The 24,153-nt window shown below is 42.3% G+C and overlaps 1 protein-coding gene across 1 annotated transcript in view; it reads left to right on the top strand.

Annotated features, from left to right (window-relative positions):
* Nucleotides 1–1,866: 1,866 nt before the first annotated feature.
* The window catches only part of CUNH16orf89 (chromosome unknown C16orf89 homolog), a 167,390-nt gene continuing 145,103 nt past the window's right edge, over nucleotides 1,867–24,153 (top strand). Inside the window, exons 1-2 of the mRNA XM_088466904.1 lie at nucleotides 1,867–2,038; nucleotides 23,652–23,798. Coding sequence (XP_088323030.1) covers nucleotides 1,867–2,038; nucleotides 23,652–23,798 — 319 coding nt within the window. The remainder of the gene's footprint in view (nucleotides 2,039–23,651; nucleotides 23,799–24,153) is intronic.

The raw sequence follows: 24,153 nt of genomic DNA, 5'->3' as shown, positions 1-24,153 counted from the left end.
CACATATGGTCCCTGCCTGTTAATCAATTTGTGATCCTCACTGCGAGCGACTTTGGTAATGAAACTTGATGCATACGCAGTGCAACTCGGACGCATGCGAGACCGCGGATAATTGATGAAGTGCGTAAACATTGGCATTGCGTCCATATCTGAATCAGGCCCTGTATGTACTGTATCATCTAAGACAGGGATGGGGAACCTCCTGCCCGGGGCCTTATAAGGCCCTTGGAATTATTTGGTCTGGCCCGCGGAGCTTTTTTCTGCTAGCCTCATCTGGCTATCAGGGTGCCTAGAATGGTATAAGGAGGGGCTCTAGACTGCACACCCTAATAGTAATGAAAGGTGCTATCATGCTGAGATTTCAAAGTGACATATACAAAAACCAGAGTTGCAGATGCACTATGCGATCATTACTGTATACATATAAATTTATAATATAGAATTTCAGAGGTAGTTTGCATATCAATGGCCACTGATACGGGCCTGCCCACCAGCGTCAAGGTCACCTCATTGAGCAGGTCCCTAACACTCTGGGGTTCACAACAGGCATAATTACAAGTAAGTCCTATTTATATTGATATGCAAACTACCTCTGAAATTCTTATACCCCATATTGTGTATTCATACACACATCTGAAGCCTGAGATTGCTCCAGTCTAGATTTGCACCCCTCCCCCCACCCCCTCATATGTTTTAAGCAGGGACCTAGCATTTGACTGCACAAGGCAACAGGCATAATTACAAGTAAGTCCTATTTATATTGTTAGTATCAGTTTATTTGGGGTGAGCGTTTGGGTGTGGTGCCCCCTGAGCTGTTTTGGCTGGACCTCTCCAGGGCATCACCATTTAATACATATAGTCACTTTGTATATCACCTTCCAGTTTGTTTAATATTTATGTATTTTTTCACACACATTCTACCCTTATCACTATTATAACACTTGCTAATTACTTTACACACCTGATACTTTAACACTTCACTGTCACCCTTTTTTTCGAGTGATGCCCTGGGGAGGTCTTTGGCTGAGCTGACTTTTGGGGTGCTCTGCATCCCAGATGTGAACCCCAGAGTGTTAGGGACCTGCTCAATGAGGTGACCTTGACGCTGGTGGGCAGGCCCGTATCAGTGGCCATTGATATGCAAACTACCTCTGAAATTCTATATTATAAATTTATATGTATACAGTAATGATCGCATAGTGCATCTGCAACTCTGTTTTTTGTATATGCCTAGAATGGTACCCTGCAGCCAGAGTCTATGCAGCAGCGCTGCCAGGAACATCCTTAGGATGCTTCAAACGGTCACACCACTACCCTTACAGCTCCCCAGAGCATCCTTTAATCACCAATGATTGTGGCCCCGCCCCCATGTGAAGTCACGTGGAGAGGGCTTGGCCTGAAACAGGCCTGCAAATAATGTTATATATATCAAAATGGCCCTTGGCAGAAAAAAGGTTCCCCACCCTTGATCTAAGAGAACACTAGTAATTGCCTCTAGTAAAAGTAATTCTTACTACATCCCTTTCATTTTAAGGCAGATATATTTTTTTACTGTACATATCTTTAAAACTTTGGAAAGACTTTGCTCCATGGTCCGCCTATATTTATTTATTGATATTCACAGTGACTATTACAGATATAGCCATGCTTTCTTTTTGTATGTATTGGAGCACTGCCACTGATGTCTGTACATTTCTACTTTATAATAAAAGGTTAATAATTCATTAAAGAATCCCACCCACAGCCAGAACACAAGGTTAGCTACACCCAACACACAGGTCTTCAGCTATTAATATTGATCCAGCAGCAAAGTCTGAGAAACACATCTCTTTCTACAAAACAGGTGTAGGTACAGGGAAGTTGACAATGAAGCTAGCACTTTTGCTTGTTCTGTTGGCGGTGTGTAATTCTTCTGAAACATATAATGAAACAGCACTTAGAAAGGTTATTTCAGCCATTTGGAAAGCTGTTTTACTTTTGAAGAATGAAGACAAAGAATTCAATCTGGACGGTATGGCAGGATTCAAGCTCTTATTAGGTACTGTATGAAGATGCATCCCGCTAATTCATTGATTAGATCAAAATAAACAAATGTAATGTTCCTTTCTAACATTGTTGCATGTATAGCATCATTTTTTTTTAAAATGATAATGTTATACCAATTTTAAAATAATAATTTATACACCAGTTTAAACATATTTGCTTTTAGATACATTTTTGACTGTTGGTGTTATTCAGTTATTTATGTGATTATTGTAGAAAGTAGAATAGTGCTTTATTATAAATATAATGTGGGTTACTATATACTGGTGGGAAAATATAAGTTTGTGGGGATAATGTTTTGTGGTGAAATGCATAATGCAGCTCTCAGTTTCTGCCTTTACAGTACATGCCTGTTTTTATATAATGTTACGGTGACAGATAAAGTCTTTATACAATGATTACCTTTTAGAATTTCCGGTTAGAGTTGTAAGCTGATAAATAACAGTGAAATAATATTGTAATCATCACATAACTTATGTACCGTATAAGAGTATTCTTAAATACATTACAGTGTTTTTTGTTGCAAAGTTCTCCTCTAAAACAAGAATCATATTTATATTTGCTAACTCCTTTATCATGTTTTGAATGTATATGGTAAAAGGACATGAAATGAATGATGCTTTGCCCTTTCAAATACAGTATGTTCAACTTATCGCTATTTAAGAACGGTTTCAAAACACATAAAAAGCCGTTTATTACAGAGAGTAAACAATCCTTGGAAATCTTTAAAGGATAATATGGCTGGTGAGGATTTTCTCAGCATTACTAGAATGTCTTTTATCCTTAATTATGGTAGGTAACCAACTAGATATTGGATGCCTTATATTTGGATCCTGACACCTCCAAAGGGCTTTATGTAAAAAATGTTGTACTTAAAAAATAAAGATGCCCAATAAAAAATGCATGTTATATTTTATTAATATTTCACTTGAAATGAATTACTATTATCCACTAGGAATCTTATAGCTCCTAATGAGAGACACTTGCACTAAGGATTTTCACTAACAAACTTGGGAACCATTGCATATACCAACAGCTACAGCAGTGCTACTCAGTGATACTGTATGTACAGAAGTAACATTAATGGCAAGTGTAAATCAGTAGCAATAGTAATGCCTAGTAATGAGCAACTGGTATTAAAAAAAGCTTAATAAAATGCCAGCATAAACACGGAGGCCATTTATGTACCAGTACTAACAATAAGGATTATAACAAGCTTCTAGTAGTAATAATGGGCAATAAATGCCAGCAATCAAGGTACTTGCACCTACTATACCAACTGCAGTGCCTATTAATATGCCACTAGCAATGCCCAATCAGTAGTGCCCAATTTTATGCCAAGCAGAACATTAACATTAATATTGGGTAGAGAGAAGTAAGAAAATGTACTACAATATTACCAACCAATGAAAATCATGAAAACAAGCAGGATATAAAGAAACAAATTAAATATGTACAAATTAATTCAACTTAATTATTTAATATCAAAAAGACATCAATCAGCTTGATCAATAGAATTCACACTAATAGTCCACTTCATTGCTGATGATTAATATACAATGTATCATTCAGGCTGGATAGAATAAATTTTTAGAGTGAACCATCTGTAATATGCTTTCTTTTAAGCAGTTTGCATGCATCTCTATGTACAGAAAATAGCACAATCATTAGTATTAAGAACTGTTACAAAAGAACTTTCCCAGGTAGGGCTATTTCACACAACGAATTTGTCCGTCCGGCAAAAACTGGATGTTTTTTTTCCGTTGTGGAATTTACAAATACATTAGGGCTTTCACCCTGCACGAACACGGTACGGTCTCCGTGTTACAGCCGTGATAACCACTGACTAGGACGGCTGCTGTCCATGGTCTTCAGTTTTAAAGATTGAAAAGAAATTGAAAACACACGGCATTAACATTACACATGGCACAAAACCGTTGCTTGTGAAAGTGACTGATCCACGGAAAAAAAAGTTTTTATTAGAGATGAACGGGTTCGGATCTCAGAGATCCGAACCCACCTGAATTTTGGGGATTCGGGGTGATCCGAGCGAAGCTCGGATCTCCCTGCCTTCCCCGGATCCCTCACTCCAGGCAAAACCTTGCAACCCCGCTGTTGGGTCGTGGGGTTTTGTTTTGAGCGGGCTTAATGCTGATTGGTTGAGAGAGCCTTCTGTCATGGCTCTCAGCCAATCAGCGTTAAGCCCATTGAAAATTCACAGAGAGAGAGAAAAAGAAGATGGTGTCCGCCATCGGGGGATGGCGGACACCATCTTCTTTTTCTCTCTCTCTGGGGGGCCTGACACCGCTGGAACCTCCCGCTGCTGACACCGCTGGCACTCCCATTGGCAGCATCCCCCGCTGCCGACACCACAGCTGCCGACACTCCTGCACTGCTATCCCACATACTGAGGACACCGTCAGCAACCCCCACACTGCCGACACTGAGGACACCACCAGCACCCCTGCACTGCCGACACTGTCAGCACACATGCACTGAGGACACCGCTGGCACCCCCACTCTGCCGACACTGCCGGCACCCTGCATTGAGAACACCCCTGCACTGCCGACACAGTCAGCAAACCTGCACTAAGGACAACGCTGGCACCCCTGCTCTGTCGACACAGCCAGCAAACATGCACTAAAGACACCACTGGCACCCCTGCACTGCCATTCCATGTACTGAGGACACCGCCAGCAACTCCTGCACTGCCGTCACAGCCAGCAAAGCAGCACTAAAGACATTGCTGGCACCCCCGCACTGCTGCCACAGCCAGCAAACCTGCACTAAAGACACCGCTGGCACCCCCGCACTGCCGACATCACCGGTACCCTTCACTGAGGACACTGCCAGCACCGCAGCACTACCATTCCATGTACTGAGGACACTGTCAGCAACCCCGCCCGACACTGCTGTCACAGTAAGTGCACTATTGGTGTATCCAACCCACACTGTATAACAGTCTGTATCTGTTTTGAAAATTAGAAGCTGAACTGCCACATGTTAGTGCCGCCCACTGTGTCACTTAGCTTCGTCAGCCAGCTAGCTGGATGCAACCTTTTGGCCTTAACTAGATGAAGCAAATAATATTGTGAGGTGATCAAAAGTGATTGGAAATTACTGTAAATAAATGTTATTGAGGTTAATTATACTGTAGGAACAAAATCAGGCCCATTTTATGTGAGTTTAGCTGTTTTTATGGTTTTTTAAGAAAAAAATCCAGATCCAAAACCAAAACACGAAAACAAAACACGGAGGTGAGGATTTGGCAAAACCAATCCAGATCCAAAACCAGGGGGGATCCAGATCCAAACCAAAACATGAGGGTCAGCGCACATCTCTAGTTTTTATCCGGACATACAAAACCATTGTGTGTGTGTGTAATAGCACATAGCGCTCTTACCACTTCCCAAGGGCTGCTGCCAGCATATTGCCATGTTGTTTTCTTGATTCAGTTGCCTATACTCCAATACAAGTACTTATCTTCACTCCAACAAACGTCTGAATTTTGCAAGTTTATTTTTTTTGCTTTTTGATCTTTTTCTTATAGGTATTTTTTTGTATTATTATTTATGCATCTTGGTTTGTTCACTAATTTCATTGTTTTTAAATTGGGTTGTAATAAGTTCTTTATAACATATTTGGTGGGAGCCTTACATTAGGATGATTTCACAGTTGGACATTAATATGTCACAAATAGTATCAATATTTAAAATGGCAGCAAATAGCAGTAGCGGGCTTTAATATGTCACAGAACTAGTAATGGATAATTAAATGGAAGCAGCATTCAGCTTCTGATACTGTAGGCTTCCACAAGCCCTGCTCTCCTTATGGAAATATAGTCCTCTATTGCCCCTATCCTCTGATAATGTTAGATCATTAAGCAGTATGTGTTATTTTATTAAGTGCTTCCAACTAATAAAATCTCAATATTCTATTATAATTTTTTATATATTCAAAAATAATGTACGTGATCTGCAGACTACAATAAATATATTAATAGGAATAGAATAATTAATGAAGAACTAAATCATGGCTGCATGAGAGCCTGCAGTCCTGCTTCAGACCTGAACCACTGGGCAGAGCTGTTCTGCATCAATGCACAAAGGTCACTATTTGGGTTTGTTGTGCTCTCTGCTTATATATACCAACTAATCCTGACACATATACCTAGCTACAGTACCTGTCTTGATACTTGTTATGCTTGTCTGTTTGTCCTCCCATGTACTGACACAGTTATTGCTCTGAAAACCTGCTACTGTATTATGACTTGTTTTTTTCTGACTACCAGCTATGTGTACCAGCCTGACTTACAGCTATGTGTACCAGTATGACTACTTATTCTGACTACGTAGGCTGTCTACTGAAATCCATAAGTTTGCCCTGAGATACAATGCACAATGCTGCTGTTTATAATGTCACAGAAAACAAACTATATTATTGAACCTTTGATTCATATATTCCATATGTCTGTTAATGATATAGTTATTTGATTATGGTGTACTAATCTGTTTGTTTGCAATTCTCAAGTGCAGCTATGGCCACCAAAATATCTAGATATTTAATCGATCCACAGGCTTAGTTAAAATGCTGGCTATGTGTTCATCCTTTTAAACAGCTCACTTGCTGCTAGGGATAAAGAGAATAGAGATAGCCTGCAATCTTACCAGAGAAGACTTTTTTCACATGACAAGGACGCAAGTTTGTTGGAGATAATGGAAAGATAGTGTGAAGTTGGATCCACTACAATTACAGCCACAGACAACATGCGATGACAGGTGACAAAGCACCATCAACACTTACAACAACATATTTATTTTCACTTATTGCAATCATTATTTTTCTAAATGTCAAGTCAATTAGGACTAAGAGATCTCACTTCTATGCAGGCTTTTAAGCACCTCCTATCAAGATTAGCACAAGCAAAGTTCAATCTTTTCTTCTCTGCTGATCATTCAAGAGTCTTGTTTCATATAACTGTTTATCTACTATAGATTTATCCCTTACAATTCTCCAATCCATTGATTTCAGCTTTGTCCCTCATGACCAGTTTGGTCAGTCATTATGTGTCTGTTGACGCTACCTCAGTCAAATAGTCCTCTATTTCTTTCTCAAGCCTCAGCCTTACCAGAGTCCAATGAGATATTTCTCAATAGTGGATGTATTTCAACTGCAACTTAATGGAGGATAAGCGATGTCCATAATGTTACCAGCAGTCTGTGTCTTGGATTGCGACTTAGGGCCGTATTCAATTAGCGACAAAAACTGCCAATTTTTTAACCATCTGCAAAATCATCTGGTTTTCACAAAAAAACTGCGAAATTGGCCAATTTTCTCCCAAAATCTGGAGAAATCTGCCAATTTTCAACAAAAAAAACAGGCGAAAACGTGAATCAGGGGAAAACGGCGAAATAACACAGGAGAAAAGTTTTATCCAACCCAGACCAGGAGAAAAAATATGCAAAATCCCTATTTTTGCCTAAAAATTTGGGGATTTCTTTCAGAACCCTTTGAACACCCCCCTAATGATAAATGACTCCAAAAAATTTTCATAAGTTTCGTACTTTGTCGAAAAACTACTGGTCAAATTTTGGGTGACAAAAAAAAAAATCGTTGAAAATGAGTACAACGTATTTTTGGTCTGGTTTTTCAGGGGGCAGTATGGATGCGTCAAGTGTATTAAACATTGCACGTTGCCACAGCAGGCGGTTTTTTAACAGTTTTTATAATTTTGCTTTTACGACACGAAAATATACTTGCATCCATTTTAATGTAACCCCAATTACGTGGAACAGTAATTTCCTGGAAAAAAATAGCTTTCTATAATTTTTTTACGTTTTCCATATATGCAAATTACCTCCAACCGATGCAATTTAAGTACCCAAAGTATTTTTATTACGGTCAATCATACACTTCTAAAAGAATTTCAGATGTACAGCAGCCATTTTTTGGGGTACATATGTCATTTTCAGAGTTTTTCGCCTATTCTCGCATCTATTGTTTTTTCGTCCCTCCCGTTTTTGCCATTTTTCTGGTGAAAATCAGACGATTTTGCTGTTTTTTGACGAAAGTCAGCCAATTTCAACGATGGCAAAAAAAGACAGTTTTCGCAGCTAATTGAATGCGGGAGGGGCTAAATGGAGATTTCCCACAATGGTAGGATGGACTGGTTACAACTTAGTAATTGCCAATTCATGGATATTCCAAACAAAACTGTCCAAATGGCAAATATAAGCAATAGGGAATTCACCCTTGGCAACGCTGGTGTAATGGTTAACGCGTTTCCCTGTCATTAGACAGCTTCCTCAGAAGCATTGGATGGATTCCACATCAAAAGCACAAGTATATATACCCCCTTTCATTTCTCTTTATTTATATATATTGTTGCAATGCTAATTGGTCCCAACCCCCATTCCTTCATGTGCACATTGTTGTGATAAATGAATGGGGGTATATATCCTTGTGCCTTTGATGTGGAAACCATCCATTGTCTCTGAGGAAGCTGTCTAATGACAGGGAAATGCATTAGCCATTACACCAGCGTTGCCAAGGCTGAATCCCCTTTAGCTTACATTTGCCATTTGGACAATTTTGTTTGGAATATCCGTGAAGTGGCAATTACAAGGAGGACAATATATTTATATAGCTAAAAAAATGAAATTCAGCTATTAAGAGTGATTTTCTTTACAATCAGCTCAGGTTCATATAGCTTGGTTTTATTAATACAACCGGTTGTATCTATTTTTTTAGATTGTATTGAATGTGAATTTATATATTCTTTTATGTGTTAGAAAATAAAACAACACTTGTTGTGTACTATACAAGTATTCTTTATTTCACATATCAGACTTCATGATTCTAATACTTATTGCGCAAATTATCCTAAATTAACATCAGAGAAGTGTATTAGATTTCTGCCACCTTTGAGGTGCCGTGACAGAACCTTTACATCTTTTCTATTTCGAGCAAAAGAGTCCCCAACATTTAAATAATTTATACAGTGGTAAACAGTTTTGCTCACTGGAACAGGATGCAAGTCTAGTGAGATTCCTCCATTTTCTCTCCAATGCACTGTCCTAGGGGGCTTGCTTCATAGACATTGATGCCTTCTTTTATAAAGGATCCAGAAATTTGAGGATAATTTAATACATTTGGACTTCGCCCGCAAATATGTAACTACATTTTATTTTAAATTAGATCAATGGATGTAGAAGCTGTGGATGGATGACACATAACACCAGTATTGAGCATTGGTAACTCACAAACTATCTGGATGCTCATGTTGTCATTCCAGTTACATTGTGCTGCACCATCCACATCAAGAAAAGGCCAAACATCCTCTGTTATTCCTGGTTCTACACAAAGAAATCTATGATCAAATAGAGGACTAAAAAAATACAGGAGTTAGGCGAGTCATGTCATACCACTTCAGTGGCATTACAAGGGTATACAAATGATTTCTTAGATGGTGTCAAAAATAAAACCAATCATGGATCAGTCGATAGAAGAGCCAGTACTAGCCCAGAACTAGCTCTGTGGCTGCTGCCAGTCATGATAGTACTTCAACATCTACTATAAGTGGTCAAGGAGAAAGAAGATTAAGAAAGGGCACTTGAAAGCTAAATAATATTTCACAATGTTAAAGAAAAAACATCACCTCTAGCAATAAAGGGAACATTTACTGCCGAAAACATAAAATTGTCAGCATGCATTACACCACATGCAGTGGCAAGGAAAGGCTCAGACCATGGCCTTTCTTTGCAAGTGGTGGTCCAGCTGCTGCTGTTTTTTGCACTAAAATGCCATTTTGGAAGTAGGGGGCCAAACAGTCAGGAATCTTTTGTAACCAGGGCCATTAAGAGCTGTCCTGAGCCCAATTACTGATGAGGGGGCCTGGCCTTATCACTGGAGGCATGACCACACCCCCTAAGAAAAATGTTAAAAACCTATTTGCCATGGCACTGTGCACTGGGGAGGGGGGATGCTGTCAGCCTCTCAGCCTGGCACCAAATCCAGGGGGGCATGATCAGTGTGATTGCTTCCCCCCACAGAGAGGAGACTGCTGCTGTTCAGCGGAAGTAGCAGTCTACTTGGTCTCCTGCTGCAGTCCAGCACACAACAGTGAGTGCTGGGCTGCTAACAGGTAAGAGGGAGGAGGGTGCCATGCCCCTCCAACAAGCCCAGACCTGGGTAATTAGTATCCACTCCCCTATTCTTGATGGCCCTATTTGTAACCCTACATGCGACACCTGCTTGCTCTGAGTCAAGAATTGTTACCAGTAATACAGCAAAGCACTGCACAAACTCCCCCCCCTCTAAGGCTGAAGAACAAACTGTGGGTCTGATTCAGCTTAGGATGGAATTGCAAAGCTGCACACAAGCAGCTTTGCAATTCCATCCTTGCAACTATGGTAATGCAGCCAGTGGCGGATCCCGGGCGGGGCGTTTAGAGTGATCACCCCCCCTAGCGTCCTTGCCTGTCTGCTCAGGCTCTGGGACTCAGGAGTAACTGAAAACTCCCCCAGACACTGTGCGGCGTCATCCATGTTCAATCACAATGGCCACAGTGCTGAGGACTAATGGGCTCCGCTCCTCCCCCTCCTGCTCCTGGCACAATGCACACACTCCTAATGCCAGAGGAGCAGCAATGGCAGAGGAGCAGTGGCATGACAACAGCCCCTCCTTCCGCCCTGCCTCTAGTATCAGTACCCCAGGTGCTGCCAGTAGCGCACCCGAGTACTCAGAAACCCCCCCTGAGAAACCAAATGTGTTTTTTTTCTCCCACACATCGTAGCCACGCCAATTTGCAGCATAGTACCGCAATTCATGGATATATGGAGAGGGGGCGGAACCAAATGATGTAACTGCTTGGCCCTGCGCCCATCAACAACCTTCTGCAACATGTCAGGATGTCAATGTAAGTGAAGGTTTGTCTGTGAATATATACATATATATATATATATTTAGATTGTGATAGAAGCACTGGAGAAGTATGAAATGGCTTATATGTATGTCCTAGGTTCCTGTCATATGTGTCCTGAAACCCCCAGGAGAAGTCTGTTTGGGAAAAACAGACTAGAAATGTCGGCTTTAGAGAAGAGCCGGTTTGGGTCCTGGGGGTGTGGATGTGAGGAGAGGGAGGGCTCCATCCACAGACCACTCCAGATTTTGGGCCTGTCAGCCTGGTAACAGGCTCATTAGGGCTTGCAGCTGGAAATGGCTAATATAAGCTGGGTTTGTTTGTGGCTGAGTGTCTCACACCTGGGAGAGCAGGCAGACTAGCCTGTTCAGAGACACTTGGTTACTTTCCTTGTAAGTACTGTGCACGTGTTTTGTTGATGGTGAGGGCAATAGGCCCTACCATTATTATAGAGAGGGAATCTGCTGTGTAGCTAGTGCTCAGCTGGGCTAGGACTTATGTTTATGTTTTGTTTATGTTTACATTCATTTGGCACAATAAAGACTGGCGCCGACCAGTTTGTATGAGAACCCCAGACTTGTATCCTGTTTCTACGGCTGCTGTGTGTGTAAAGAGGGAGTCCATCTACCCCAGGAGAGGGACCCCTACCCTGACTTTGTCACAATATGTATATATATATATATATATATATATATATATGTGTGTGTATATATATATATATATATATATGTGTGTGTGGGTGTGTATGTATGTATGTTCCTCCTATGTAATATATGTGTGTGCTATATAATATATATGTGTATGTGTGTGTTCCTATCTAATATATGTGTGTGCTATATAATATTTATATGTGTGTGCTGTATAATATATATGTGTATGTGCATGTGTGTGTTCTAATATATGTGTGTGCTATATAATATTTATATGTGTGTGCTACATAATATTTATATGCATGTGTGTGTGCATGTGTGTTTGTTCCTATGTGATATGTGTGTGCTATACAATATTTATGTGTGTTTTTGTATGTGTTTGCTCCTATGTAATATATGTGTGTGCTATATAATATTTATGTGTGTGTATGTGTGTTTGTTTCTATGTAATATGTGTGATATATATATATATATATATATATATATATATATGTGTGTGTGTGTGTATAGTGTAGAAAACTGCACAACACCTGAAGTTCTGATAACAGGTGCAAGGCCAAACGAATGTTAATATAGCAAACCGTCCACTTGTAGATCTATATATATATATATATATATATATATATGTGCATATGTGTGTATGTCCTTTGTAATAAGTGTGTTATATATATATATATATATATATATCTACACACTTCTGCCCTGGTCTATTGAATACCCGGAACTCCATAGGCGTGGTTGTTAAGCGTGACCCACGTTGTTTGACTTACATGTTTGTATTTCTCTCTAAGTTTAGGCTCTAATGTTCTCAGTGGTCTGAGGCTTTTACTATATATGTCATTTGCATATTGGCCATACTTGCCTACTTTTGAAAATTAGCTTCAGGGAGATATGTGATGTTCGGCGCACCGCAGAGGGGGCGTGACCAATTCCGTCCAAAGTGCGTATCTAGCTCCACCTGTGGGCATACTTATTGCCACTGAGGGGTGTATTCTGCAGTGGAAGTTGAAAACTAAGAGAAGCATACTGCCAGAGCAGGTTTCCTCACACACTGCACTCCTCTTCCCCTATGCACATCCCATACTGTGCACCCCTTCCACTATTCATATCCCAAGCACAGTGCTCCCCTTCTTCCATCCATATCCAACACATAGTGTTCCCCTTCTCCTATTCACATCCCACACATAGTGTTCCCCTTTCCCTTTTCACATCCCACACGTAGTGCTCCCCTTTCCCTATTCATATTCCAAGCACAGTGCTCCCCTTCTTCCATCCACATCCCACACATAGTGTTCCCCTTCCCCTATTCACATCCCACACATAGCGTTCCCCCTCCCCTATTCACATCCCACACATAGTGTTCCCTTTCCCCTATTCACATCCCACACATAGTGCTCCCCTTCCCCTATTCACATCCCACACATAGTGCTCCCCTTCCCCTATTCACATCCCACACATAGTGCTCCCCTTCCCCTATTCATATCTCACACACTGCTCCCCACTCTGCTTACTGCTCCCCTTCTCCAAAATGCCTTACTGTGCTCTCCAGTCCTTCCCCCTTGTGCTCCCCTGCCCTTCCCCTCTTACTAATCCTATAGCTCAGAGTAACCCCACCCCCACCAGCGGCCGCAGTCCCTCCTCTCTTTATGGAGGACTTACCTTTCAGAGAAGTGGCTGGCTGGAATGGTAAAGTTGACCCGGGGTGCTGCTGGCTTCTGCTGGGCTTCCTGGCCCCTGGCACTGCTACCACTGACGCTGCTATCACACAGTCACTGACTCCAGGAAAGGCTGCTGGCTCTGCTACTGCTGCCACTGTTGCAGTCACTGACTCCGGGAAAGGCAGCCACAGTGTCTGTGAGACTGCTTGCTGATGCTGGACTAGCTGAGCAGCCGGGCGGCCACCACGGGGTTGCGGGCCACCTAGCGAATGACTAGCCACTGATGTCATGCGTTGTGACATCTTTCAGTAAGGCCCCGCCCCGACCAACTTACGCATGCTCAGTGTGTAGGTTTGAAAGAGCAGTGAGAAAAACCGGGGGAACCTACATGCTTTCCAGGGTAGCAGGAGCTCCCAGCCTATATCGGGAAGCTCCCACGGAAATCGGGAGGGTAGGCAAGTGTGGCATATCTATGGAGCTTGAAACTGAATTGCATCTAGCTGTTTTATACAGCATATAGATACCCTATTTTGCTATTGTGTAATTTTTGATAGATTTTGGACACCAGTCTTAAGAATGGTTCATCTATGAACCGAAACGTTGACTAAATTGTGTGTAATCTAATATATGCTATGTACTATCTTCATTAAATAAATTTTTGATATTGTTCATGGAGAGTGCCTTCATCCAGAAATAAAAGGATACTACTGTGTATATATATATATATATATATATATATATATAAAACCAACGGTCCGGCACTCTCACGACTGTAATACTATCCACTGGTGCCTTCTGGCACAATTGAAATCACTTATCCCCAAGCAAGCAGCGTCACTTGGTGTAATTCCAATGGAACAAATTTGTATTAAGTTACATCAAAAACATGACTTCCATCTCTTCACCTTGACAAAGGGGTGTCTAAACCCCAAAAAGTCTGAAGTCAAGTTTTTGATGTAACTTCATACAAGTTTGTTTAATTGGAATGACACTGCTTGCTTGGGGATAAGTGGTATGTATATATATATATATATATATATATATACAGTGCATCCGGAAAGTATTCACAACGCTTCACTTTTTCCACATATTGTTATGTTGCAGCTTTATTCCAAAGTGGAATAAATTCATTTTTGTCCTCAATATTCTACATATAATACCCCATAATGACAACGTGTAAAAAGTTTTTTTTGAGATTTTTGCAAATTTAATAAAAAAAACCCTAAGAAATCACATGTACATAAGTATTCACAGCCTTTGCCATGAAGCTCAAAATTGAGCTCAGGTGCATCCTGTTTCCACTGATCATCCTTGAGATGTTCCTACAGCTTAATTGGAGTCCACCTGTGGTAAATTCAGTTGATTGGCCATGGTTTTGAAAGGCATACATCTGTCTATATAAGGTCCCACACTTGACAGTGCATGTCAGAGCACAAACCAAGCATGAAGTCCAAGGAATTGTCTGTAGACCTCCAAGACAGTATTATCTTGAGGTACAAGTCTGGGGTACAGAAAAATATCTGCTGCTTTGAAGGTCCCAATGAGCACAATGGCCTCCATCATCCGTAAATGGAAGAAGTTCAGAACCACCAGGACTCTTCCTAGAGTTGGCTGGCCGTCTAAACTGAGCAATCATGGGAGAAGGGCCCTAGTCAGGGAGGTGACCAAGAACCCGATGGTCACTCTGTCAGAGCTACAGCATTCACCTGCGGAGAGAGGAGAACCTTCCAGTAGGACAACCAACTCTGCAGCAATCCACCAATCAGGCCTGTATGGTAGAGTGGTCAGATGGAAGCCACTCCTTAGTAAAAAGCACATGGCAGCCCGCCTGGAGTTTGCCAAAATGCACCTGAAGGACTCGCAGACCATGAGAGACAAAGATTGAACACTTTGGAGTGAATGCCAGGAGTTATGTTTGAAGGAAACCAGGCACCTCTCATCACCAGGCCAATACCATCCCTACAGTGAAGCATGGTGGTGGCAGCATCATGCTGTGGAGATGTATTTCAGTTGAAGGAACTGGGAGACTAGTCAGGATAGAGGGACAGATGAATGCAGCAATGTACAGAGACATCCTGGATGAAAACCTGCTCCAGAGTGCTCTTGATATCAGTCTGGGGCGACGGTTCATAATTCAGCAGGACAACGACCCTAAGCAGACAGCCAAGGTATCAAAGGAGTGGCTTCAGGACAACTATGTGAATGTCCTTGAGTAGCCCAGCCAGAGCCCAGACTTGAATCCGATTGAACATCTCTGCAGTGATTTGAAAATGGCTGTGCACCGACGCTACCCATCCAACCTGATGGAGCTTGAGAGGTGTTGCAAAGAGGAATGTGCCCAAAGATAGGTGTGCCAAGCTTGTGGCAAAGTAGCGCCAAGCGTGCACCTGTGTCATAAGTAAAGAGCCGGCTGGCTCATCTGTTGAAGGGTGGTGTAATCCCAAAGTACCTGAAAAAAAAATAAAAAAATATTTTTCTGTGTTTGTGTGCGCCTTAGCCGCACGTGCATCAATATCACATAAATGGAGGACAAAAATTTGTCTGATAAAAATAAAATAGGGAAAGATCAAGAACCACTTTCTCCTAGTGCTGAAGCTGCTGCCACTAGTTATGACATAGACGATGAAATGCCATCACCGTGGTCTGCCAAGGCCGATGCCCAATGTAGAGGGCATATAAAATCCCAAATGGCAAAGTTCAGGAAAATGACCTTAAAAAATACATTTAAATCGTCTGAGGAGAAACGTAAACTTGCCAATGTGCCATTTACGAAACGGAGTGGCAAGGAACGGCTAAGGTCCTCCCTTATGTTCATGAATAGTGGTTCAGCTTCACATGACGATGGAAGCCCTCCTCCAGCTACAAAAATCAAACGAGTTAAGCTGGCAAAAGCACAGCAAAGAACTGTGCTTTCTAATTCTAAGAAGATATCACAAATCCCCATGGAGAGTCCAAGTGTGGTGATCGTTGCGATGCCTGACCTTCCCAACACTGGACGGGAAGAGGTGGTTCCTTCCACCATTTGCACACCCTCTGCAAGTGCTGGAAGGAGCACCCACACTCCACTTGCTGATATATTAAAATTGAAGATGTCACTGTTGAAGTACAACAGGATGAGGATATTGGTGTAACTGGCGCTGAGGAGGAAGTTGACGAGGAGGAGTCTGATGGTGAGATGGTTTGTTTAAATCGGTCACAAGGGGAGACAGTTGTTGTCCGTGGGATGAAAAAGCCCATCACGGTCATGCCATCTTGCACCTCTTTTTTTCTTTGCATTGTACTGTTTGGGGCCTAGTTTTTCAAACTGCCATCCTGTCTGCCACTGCAGTGTCACTCCTAGATGGGCCATGTGTTTGTACCACCCACTTAGCATAGTCATCCAGCTACCTCGGTGCAACCTTTTGGTCTAAAAACAATATTGTGAGGTGTGAGGTGTTCAGGATAGACTGGAAATGAGTGGAAATTAATGTTATTTAGGTTAGTAATAGCATAGGAACAGCAAAACCCACAAATTCTGTGATTTTTAGCTGTTTTTATGCTGTTTTGCAAAAAAATACAGATCCAAAACACAAAACCCAGAACCCAAAACACAGAAGGGTGGTTTTGGCAAAACCAACCCAGATCCAAAACACGAACAAAGATCCAGATCCAAAACCAAAACACAAAACATGAAAAGTGGCCAGTGCACACCCCTAATATATATAACTAACTAATTGGTATCATTGTCTGGAGTGCCACACCTGCTACTCTCTCTCTCTCTCTCTCTCATATATATATATATATATATATATATATATATATGTATGTGTCCTATGTAATGTATGAATGTGCTATACTATAACAGTATATGTCTGTATATATATATATATATATATTAGGGGTGAGCGGGTTCGGATTTCTGAAATCCGAACCCCCCCGAGCCCCCCCGATCCGAGTCCGATCCGAATCAGGCTCGACTTTTCCCGCCTGACTCGGATCTGAAATCGAGGCAAAACGTCATCATCCCGCCTTCCGAGTCTCGCGGGTTTTGGATCCTATATAAGGTACCCGCGTCGGCGCCATTTTCTCACTCGGCTGTGGACAGTGAAGAGGGAGGGTGGGAGTTAAGGCTGTGTAGTGTAGTGTAGTGCTGCTGTTGTCCACTACTTCAAAGTCCATAGGGGCTGGCTGTGTTGTGCTGTGCTGCTGTTGTTAATAGGGGCTGTGTCCACTACTTCAAAGTCCATAGGGGCTGGCTGGACTGTGTTGTGCAGTCAGTTCTCCATAGGGGCTGTGTCCACTCCAAAGTCCTGTGCAGTGTCCCAGTCCTAAAGGGGTGCTGTAGTGTTGTCCAGGGGGTGCTCTGTCCATCAGGGGTGCTCCCCGCAAGTGCTAAAAAAATAATATAATTTCTGTGTTTGTGAATTGTGTGCGCAGTAGCCGCACGTGCATCAACAAAGTAGTGCCAAGCGTGCGCCTGTGTCATAAGTAAAGGGCCGGCTGGCTTGACCGTTAAAGGGTGCTGTAACCCCCGAAAGTACACTCCAGTTCAAACTAAAAAAAAAATTATTTTCTGTGTTTGTGAATTGTGTGCGCAGTAGCCGCACGTGCATCAACAAAGTAGTGCCAAGCGTGCGCCTGTGTCATAAGTAAAGGGCCGGCTGGCTTGACCATTAAAGGGTGCAGTAACCCCCAAAAGTACACTCCAGTCCAAACCAAAAAAAAAATTATTTTCTGTGTTTGTGAATTGTGTGCGCAGTAGCCGCACGTGCATCAACAAAGTAGTGCCAAGCGTGCGCCTGTGTCATAAGTAAAGGGCCGGCTGGCTTGACCGTTAAGGGTGCTGTAACCCCCGAAAGTACACTCCAGTCCAAACCAAAAAAAAAATTATTTTCTGTGTTTGTGAATTGTGTGCGCAGTAGCCGCACGTGCATCAACAAAGTAGTGCCAAGCGTGCGCCTGTGTCATAAGTAAAGGGCCGGCTGGCTTGACCGTTAAGGGTGCTGTAACCCCCGAAAGTACACTCCAGTCCAAACCAAAAAAAAAATTATTTTCTGTGTTTGTGAATTGTGTGCGCAGTAGCCGCACGTGCATCAACAAAGTAGTGCCAAGCGTGCGCCTGTGTCATAAGTAAAGGGCCGGCTGGCTTGACCGTTAAAGGGTGCTGTAACCCCCAAAGTACACTCCAGTCCAAACCAAAAAAAAAATTATTTTCTGTGTTTGTGAATTGTGTGCGCAGTAGCCGCATGTGCATCAACAAAGTAGTGCCAAGTGTGCGCCTGTGTCATAAGTAAAGGGCCGGCTGGCTTGACCGTTAAAGGGTGCTGTAACCCCCAAAGTACACTCCAGTCCAAACCAAAAAAAAAATTATTTTCTGTGTTTGTGAATTGTGTGCGCAGTAGCCGCATGTGCATCAACAAAGTAGTGCCAAGCGTGCGCCTGTGTCATAAGTAAAGGGCCGGCTGGCTTGACCGTTAAAGGGTGCTGTAACCCCCAAAGTACACTCCAGTCCAAACCAAAAAAAAAATTATTTTCTGTGTTTGTGAATTGTGTGCGCAGTAGCCGCACGTGCATCAACAAAGTAGTGCCAAGCGTGCGCCTGTGTCATAAGTAAAGGGCCGGCTGGCTTGACCGTTAAAGGGTGCTGTAACCCCCGAAAGTACACTCCAGTACAAACCAAAAAAAAAATTATTTTCTGTGTTTGTGAATTGTGTGCGCAGTAGCCGCACGTGCATCAACAAAGTAGTGCCAAGCGTGCGCCTGTGTCATAAGTAAAGGGCCGGCTGGCTTGACCGTTAAAGGGTGCTGTAACCCCCGAAAGTACACTCCAGTACAAACCAAAAAAAAAATTATTTTCTGTGTTTGTGAATTGTGAGCGCAGTAGCCGCACGTGCATCAACAAAGTAGTGCCAAGCGTGCGCCTGTGTCATAAGTAAAGGGCCGGCTGGCTTGACCGTTAAAGGGTGCTGTAACCCCCAAAGTACACTCCAAACCAAATAAAAAAATATTTTCTGTGATTGTGAATTGTGTGCGCAGTAGCCGCACGTGCATCAACAAAGTAGTGCCAAGCGTGCGCCTGTGTCATAAGTAAAGGGCCGGCTGGCTTGACCGTTAAAGGGTTCTGTAACCCCCAAAGTACACTCCAAACCAAAAAAATATATATTTTCTGTGTTTGTGACTTGTGTGCACTGTGGCTGCACGTGCATCAACAAAGGAGCAGCGCCAAGCGTGCGCCTGTGTCCCATAAGTAAAGAGCCGGCTGGCTCATTTCTTAAAGGGTGGTGTAACCCACAAAGTGCACTACTCTCCAGCAAAAATAAAAAAATATTTTCTGTGTTTGTGTGCGCTTTAGCCGCACGTATATTATATATCAATATAACATAAATGGAGGACCAAACTTTCTCCGATAAAAATAAAATAGGGAAAGATCAAGAACCACTTCCTCCTAGTGCTGTTGCTGCTGCTGGGAGTTGTTCATCATCCCAGAGAGGAAGTAGGAACATCACTACTTTTACTAAACAATTGACCCTCCAACAGTCCCTAGCGATGAGGATGAAGTACGACAGCAGTCATCCTGAAGCAAAACGTATAACTGAGGCCTTGACTGCTATGTTGGTGTTAGACGTGCGTCCGGTATCCGACATTAGTGCAGTGGGATTTAGACAATTGATGGAGGTAGTGTGTCCTCGGTTCCAAATCCCGTCTAGATTCCACCTGCATCCTCAAAGCAGCAGCGACAAGCGTGCGTCTGTCTGTTAAAGGGTGGTGACACCCTCAAAGTGTGCTACACAAACAATTAAAATATTGTTCTTTTTTTTTCTGTCTTTGTGAAATGTGTGGGCTGTAGCCGCACCTGCATCCTTAAAGCAGCAGCGACAAGCGTGCGTCTGTCTGTTAAAGGGTGGTGACACCCTCAAAGTGTGCTACACAAACAATTAAAATATTGTTCTTTTTTTTTCTGTCTTTGTGAATTGTGTGGGCTGTAGCCGCACTTGCATCCTCAAAGCAGCAGCGACAAGCGTGCGTCTGTCTGTTAAAGGGTGTTGTAACTCTCAAAGTGCTCCAAAAATCAAAAAAAATTTTTTAATGTGTTTGTGACTTGTGTGCGATGTAGCCACACTTGCATCCTCAAAGCAGCAGCGACAAGCGTGCGTCTGTCTGTTAAAGGGTGGTGACACCCTCAAAGTGTGCTACACAAACAATAAAAATATTCTTCTTCTTTTTTCTGTCTTTGTGAATTGTGTGGGCTGTAGCCGCACCTGCATCCTTAAAGCAGCAGCGACAAGCGTGCGTCTGTCTGTTAAAGGGTGGTGACACCCTCACAGTGTGCTACACAAACAATTAAAATATTGTTCTTTTTTTTCGGTCTTTGTGAAATGTTTGGGCTGTAGCCGCACCTGCATCCTTAAAGCAGCAGCGACAAGCGTGCGTCTGTCTGTTAAAGGGTGGTGTAACTCTCAAAGTGTTCTACACAAACAATTAAAATATTGTTCTTTTTTTTTCGGTCTTTGTGAAATGTGTGGGCTGTAGCCGCACCTGCATCCTTAAAGCAGCAGCGACAAGCGTGCGTCTGTCTGTTAAAGGGTGGTGTAACTCTCAAAGTGCTCCAAAAAATAAAAAACTATTTTTTTAATGTGTTTGTGACTTGTGTGCGATGTAGCCGCACTTGCATCCTCAAAGCAGCAGCGACAAGCGTGCGTCTGTCTGTTAAAGGGTGGTGACACCCTCAAAGTGTGCTACACAAACAATAAAAATATTCTTCTTTTTTCTGTCTTTGTGAATTGTGTGGGCTGTAGCCGCACCTGCATCCTTAAAGCAGCAGCGACAAGCGTGCGTCTGTCTGTTAAAGGGTGGTGACACCCTCAAAGTGTGCTACACAAACAATTAAAATATTGTTCTTTTTTTTTCGGTCTTTGTGAAATGTGTGGGCTGTAGCCGCACCTGCATCCTTAAAGCATCAGCGACAAGCGTGCGTCTGTCTGTTAAAGGGTGGTGACACCCTCAAAGTGTGCTACACAAACAGTAAAAATATTCTTCTTCTTTTTTCTGTCTTTGTGAATTGTGTGGGCTGTAGCCGCACTTGCATCCTCAAAGCAGCAGCGACAAGCGTGCGTCTGTCTGTTAAAGGGTGGTGTAACCCTCAAAGTGTGCTCCACAAACAATAAAAATATTCTTTTTTTTTTTCTGTCTTTGTGAATTGTGTGGGCTGTAGCCGCACTTGAATCCTCAAAGCAGCAGCGACAAGCGTGCGTCTGTCTGTTAAAGGATTACATCAGTGACAGCATCCAAGTAGGCATGTCAGACAGTCCGTACCTGTACTGGCAGGAAAAAGAAGCAATTTGGAGGTCCCTGTACAAACTGGCTCTATTTTACCTGAGTTGCCCCCCCTCCAGTGTGTACTCCGAAAGAGTGTTTAGTGCAGCCGGGAACCTTGTCAGCGAAAGGCGTAGGAGGTTGCTTCCACAAAATGTGGAGAAGATGATGTTCATAAAATGAATTATCAACTCTTCCAGGGAGACCAGCCTCCAGAACGTACAGAGGGACCTGTGGTTCCAGCAGGGACGAATTAATACTCTGTGAGGATGAGGATGTACACACTGAAGAGGGTGAGGAATCGGTGGATGAGGAGGATGAGGATGACATCTTGCCTCCGTAGAGCCAGTTTGTGCAGGGACAGATTAATTGCCAGCTTGTTTTGTGGGGGCCCAAACGAACCAATCATTTCAGCCACAGTTGTGTGGCAGACCCTGGCGCTGAAATGATTGGTTTGTTAAAGTGTGCATGTCCTGTTTATACAACATAAGGGTGGGTGGGAGGGCCCAAGGACAATTCCATCTTGCACCTCTTTTTTTTCTTTGCATTATGTACAGTTTGGGGCCTAGTTTTTCAATGCCATCCTGTCTGCCACTGCAGTTTCACGCCTAGATGGGTCACGTGTTTGTGCCGCCCACTCGTGTCGCTTAGCATAGTCATCCAGCTACCTCGGTGCAACCTTTTGGACATAAAAACACTATTGTGAGGTGTGAGGTATTCAGAATAGACTGGAAATGAGTGGAAATTAAGGTTATTGAGGTTAATAATAGCATAGGAGCAGAAAAACCTACAAATTCTGTGATTTTAGCTGTTTTTATGCTTTTTTTCAAAAAAATACAGATCCAAAACACAAAACCCAGAACCCAAAACACGGAAAGGTGGTTTTGGCAAAACCAATCCAGATCCAAAACACGAAGAAAGATCCAGATCCAAAACCAAAACACAAAACACGAAAAGTGGCCGGTGCACACCCCTAATATATATATATATATATAGGTATACACACATGCAAGGAAACCACCTCCCATGAACACGGCGTTTGTCCCTGGCCACACAGTGTGGGAGGGTTGGCATCTGGCTGTGTGTGAGGCACAGTAGGAGTCACCAAAGGGAGGAGTTGGGACCAAAAAGGGGTGGCGCCAGGATAGAAGAGAGGAGGAGTGAGGGTTATTATCATTAAACCGCCTCCCCTAAATGAAAAGTCTAGGTCCGCCACTGAATGCATCAAAAGGCATCACACCTCCTGCATGCATTACATATTAAGTAGTTGCATTGTACAATGCAGCATTGGATAACCTGCAGGAACATCGGCCAGCTAAGTGACCCATGGGATCATGCAAACCGGCTGGCTGCTACAGATGAGAGAAAGAGGCCTCCCCCCGCCAATTGGGAATTTGCATTCAGCTGATTCAGGCCCTGTGTTCACAAACTTTACAAATTCCTGAGGAGATTCTAAGGGGTATATTTACTAAAGTGCAGGTTCATAGAAGTGGGGTTGTTGCCCATAGCAACCAATCAGATTCTACTTATCATTTATATAGTACCTTCTAGAAGATAGCTAGAATCCAATTGGTTGCTATGAGCAACACCTCCCCTTCTATACACCTGCACTTTAGTAAATATATCCCTTAGGGTATCCATGAGTGCTATGTGTGAGTCTGACATTTTTGACACTGTAATCCTAGAGAAGCCTCATACCACCATTTTTGCACTCTCAGCAAATGTGAGGATCAGTAGCAGTAAAAGTAAAGATGGTGACATAGTAATTTAGGATACTACTGTGGAAGTGAAACAGGATGTGGGGGATATTTGTGTATCTGATACTACAGAGAATGTTGATGATGAATGTGCTGGACAAGAAAATGTTGAAAAAATTCAGGAGGAGGATGTTGTTTGTATCAAAATAAGTCAGCCACCAGTGGCAGCAGTTCTTGTCTATGGTCATGTTTGGGCAAAAGACCAAAACAGCCACCTCTTTTGTGTGGAATTATTTTTAACCAATTCTTGACAATATTTGTCAACCCATCTACACCGGTATGTAGTTTCTTCAGTAACCTAAATGTTCCTAATGTTTTATTTTACCTTAGAGCAAATCAAAGGTTCAGTTGAAAGATTTGATGCTGAGAAAGACCTGCATGATTGCATATTACTGAAACGGATGGAGAAAATATTGAACAATTCACTTAACAATGCATTATACTATACAAAGCAAAGAGATCCAGCATACTTCGATGGTGAGACATATTTTCATATAATTGTTACTTTAAAGTTGTTTTTTGGTGACAGATATATGTTATGTACAGTAGGTACATATTCTGAGAACTACAGCATATAATTGTATGTTTATAAAAAGATAGTTTAAACCCCAATTAAAAATACAAACGCACAAAAATATAGCTTAATGTAATGAAAAGTTTTTAATCTTTTGTAGAAATGTTACAGATAGGAGCTTTAAACCTATTTTGTCAGTGATAAGGACAATTAAATATATTTACCGCGATGTTCAGTGGCATATAATAGAAATACCTGCTATCAATCTGATAGCCTCTGTTGCCTAACTAATGAAGGTCTGTAGAGGCATTGAAGCTT

The sequence above is a fragment of the Taudactylus pleione genome, unplaced genomic scaffold, assembly GCF_031769625.1.
Source record: "Taudactylus pleione unplaced genomic scaffold, aTauple2 ptg000066l, whole genome shotgun sequence".
In the NCBI taxonomy this organism is placed as follows: domain Eukaryota; kingdom Metazoa; phylum Chordata; class Amphibia; order Anura; family Myobatrachidae; genus Taudactylus; species Taudactylus pleione.
Note: the sequence above shows the minus strand (reverse complement) of the source record. Positions and strands in the feature narration are given on the sequence as shown.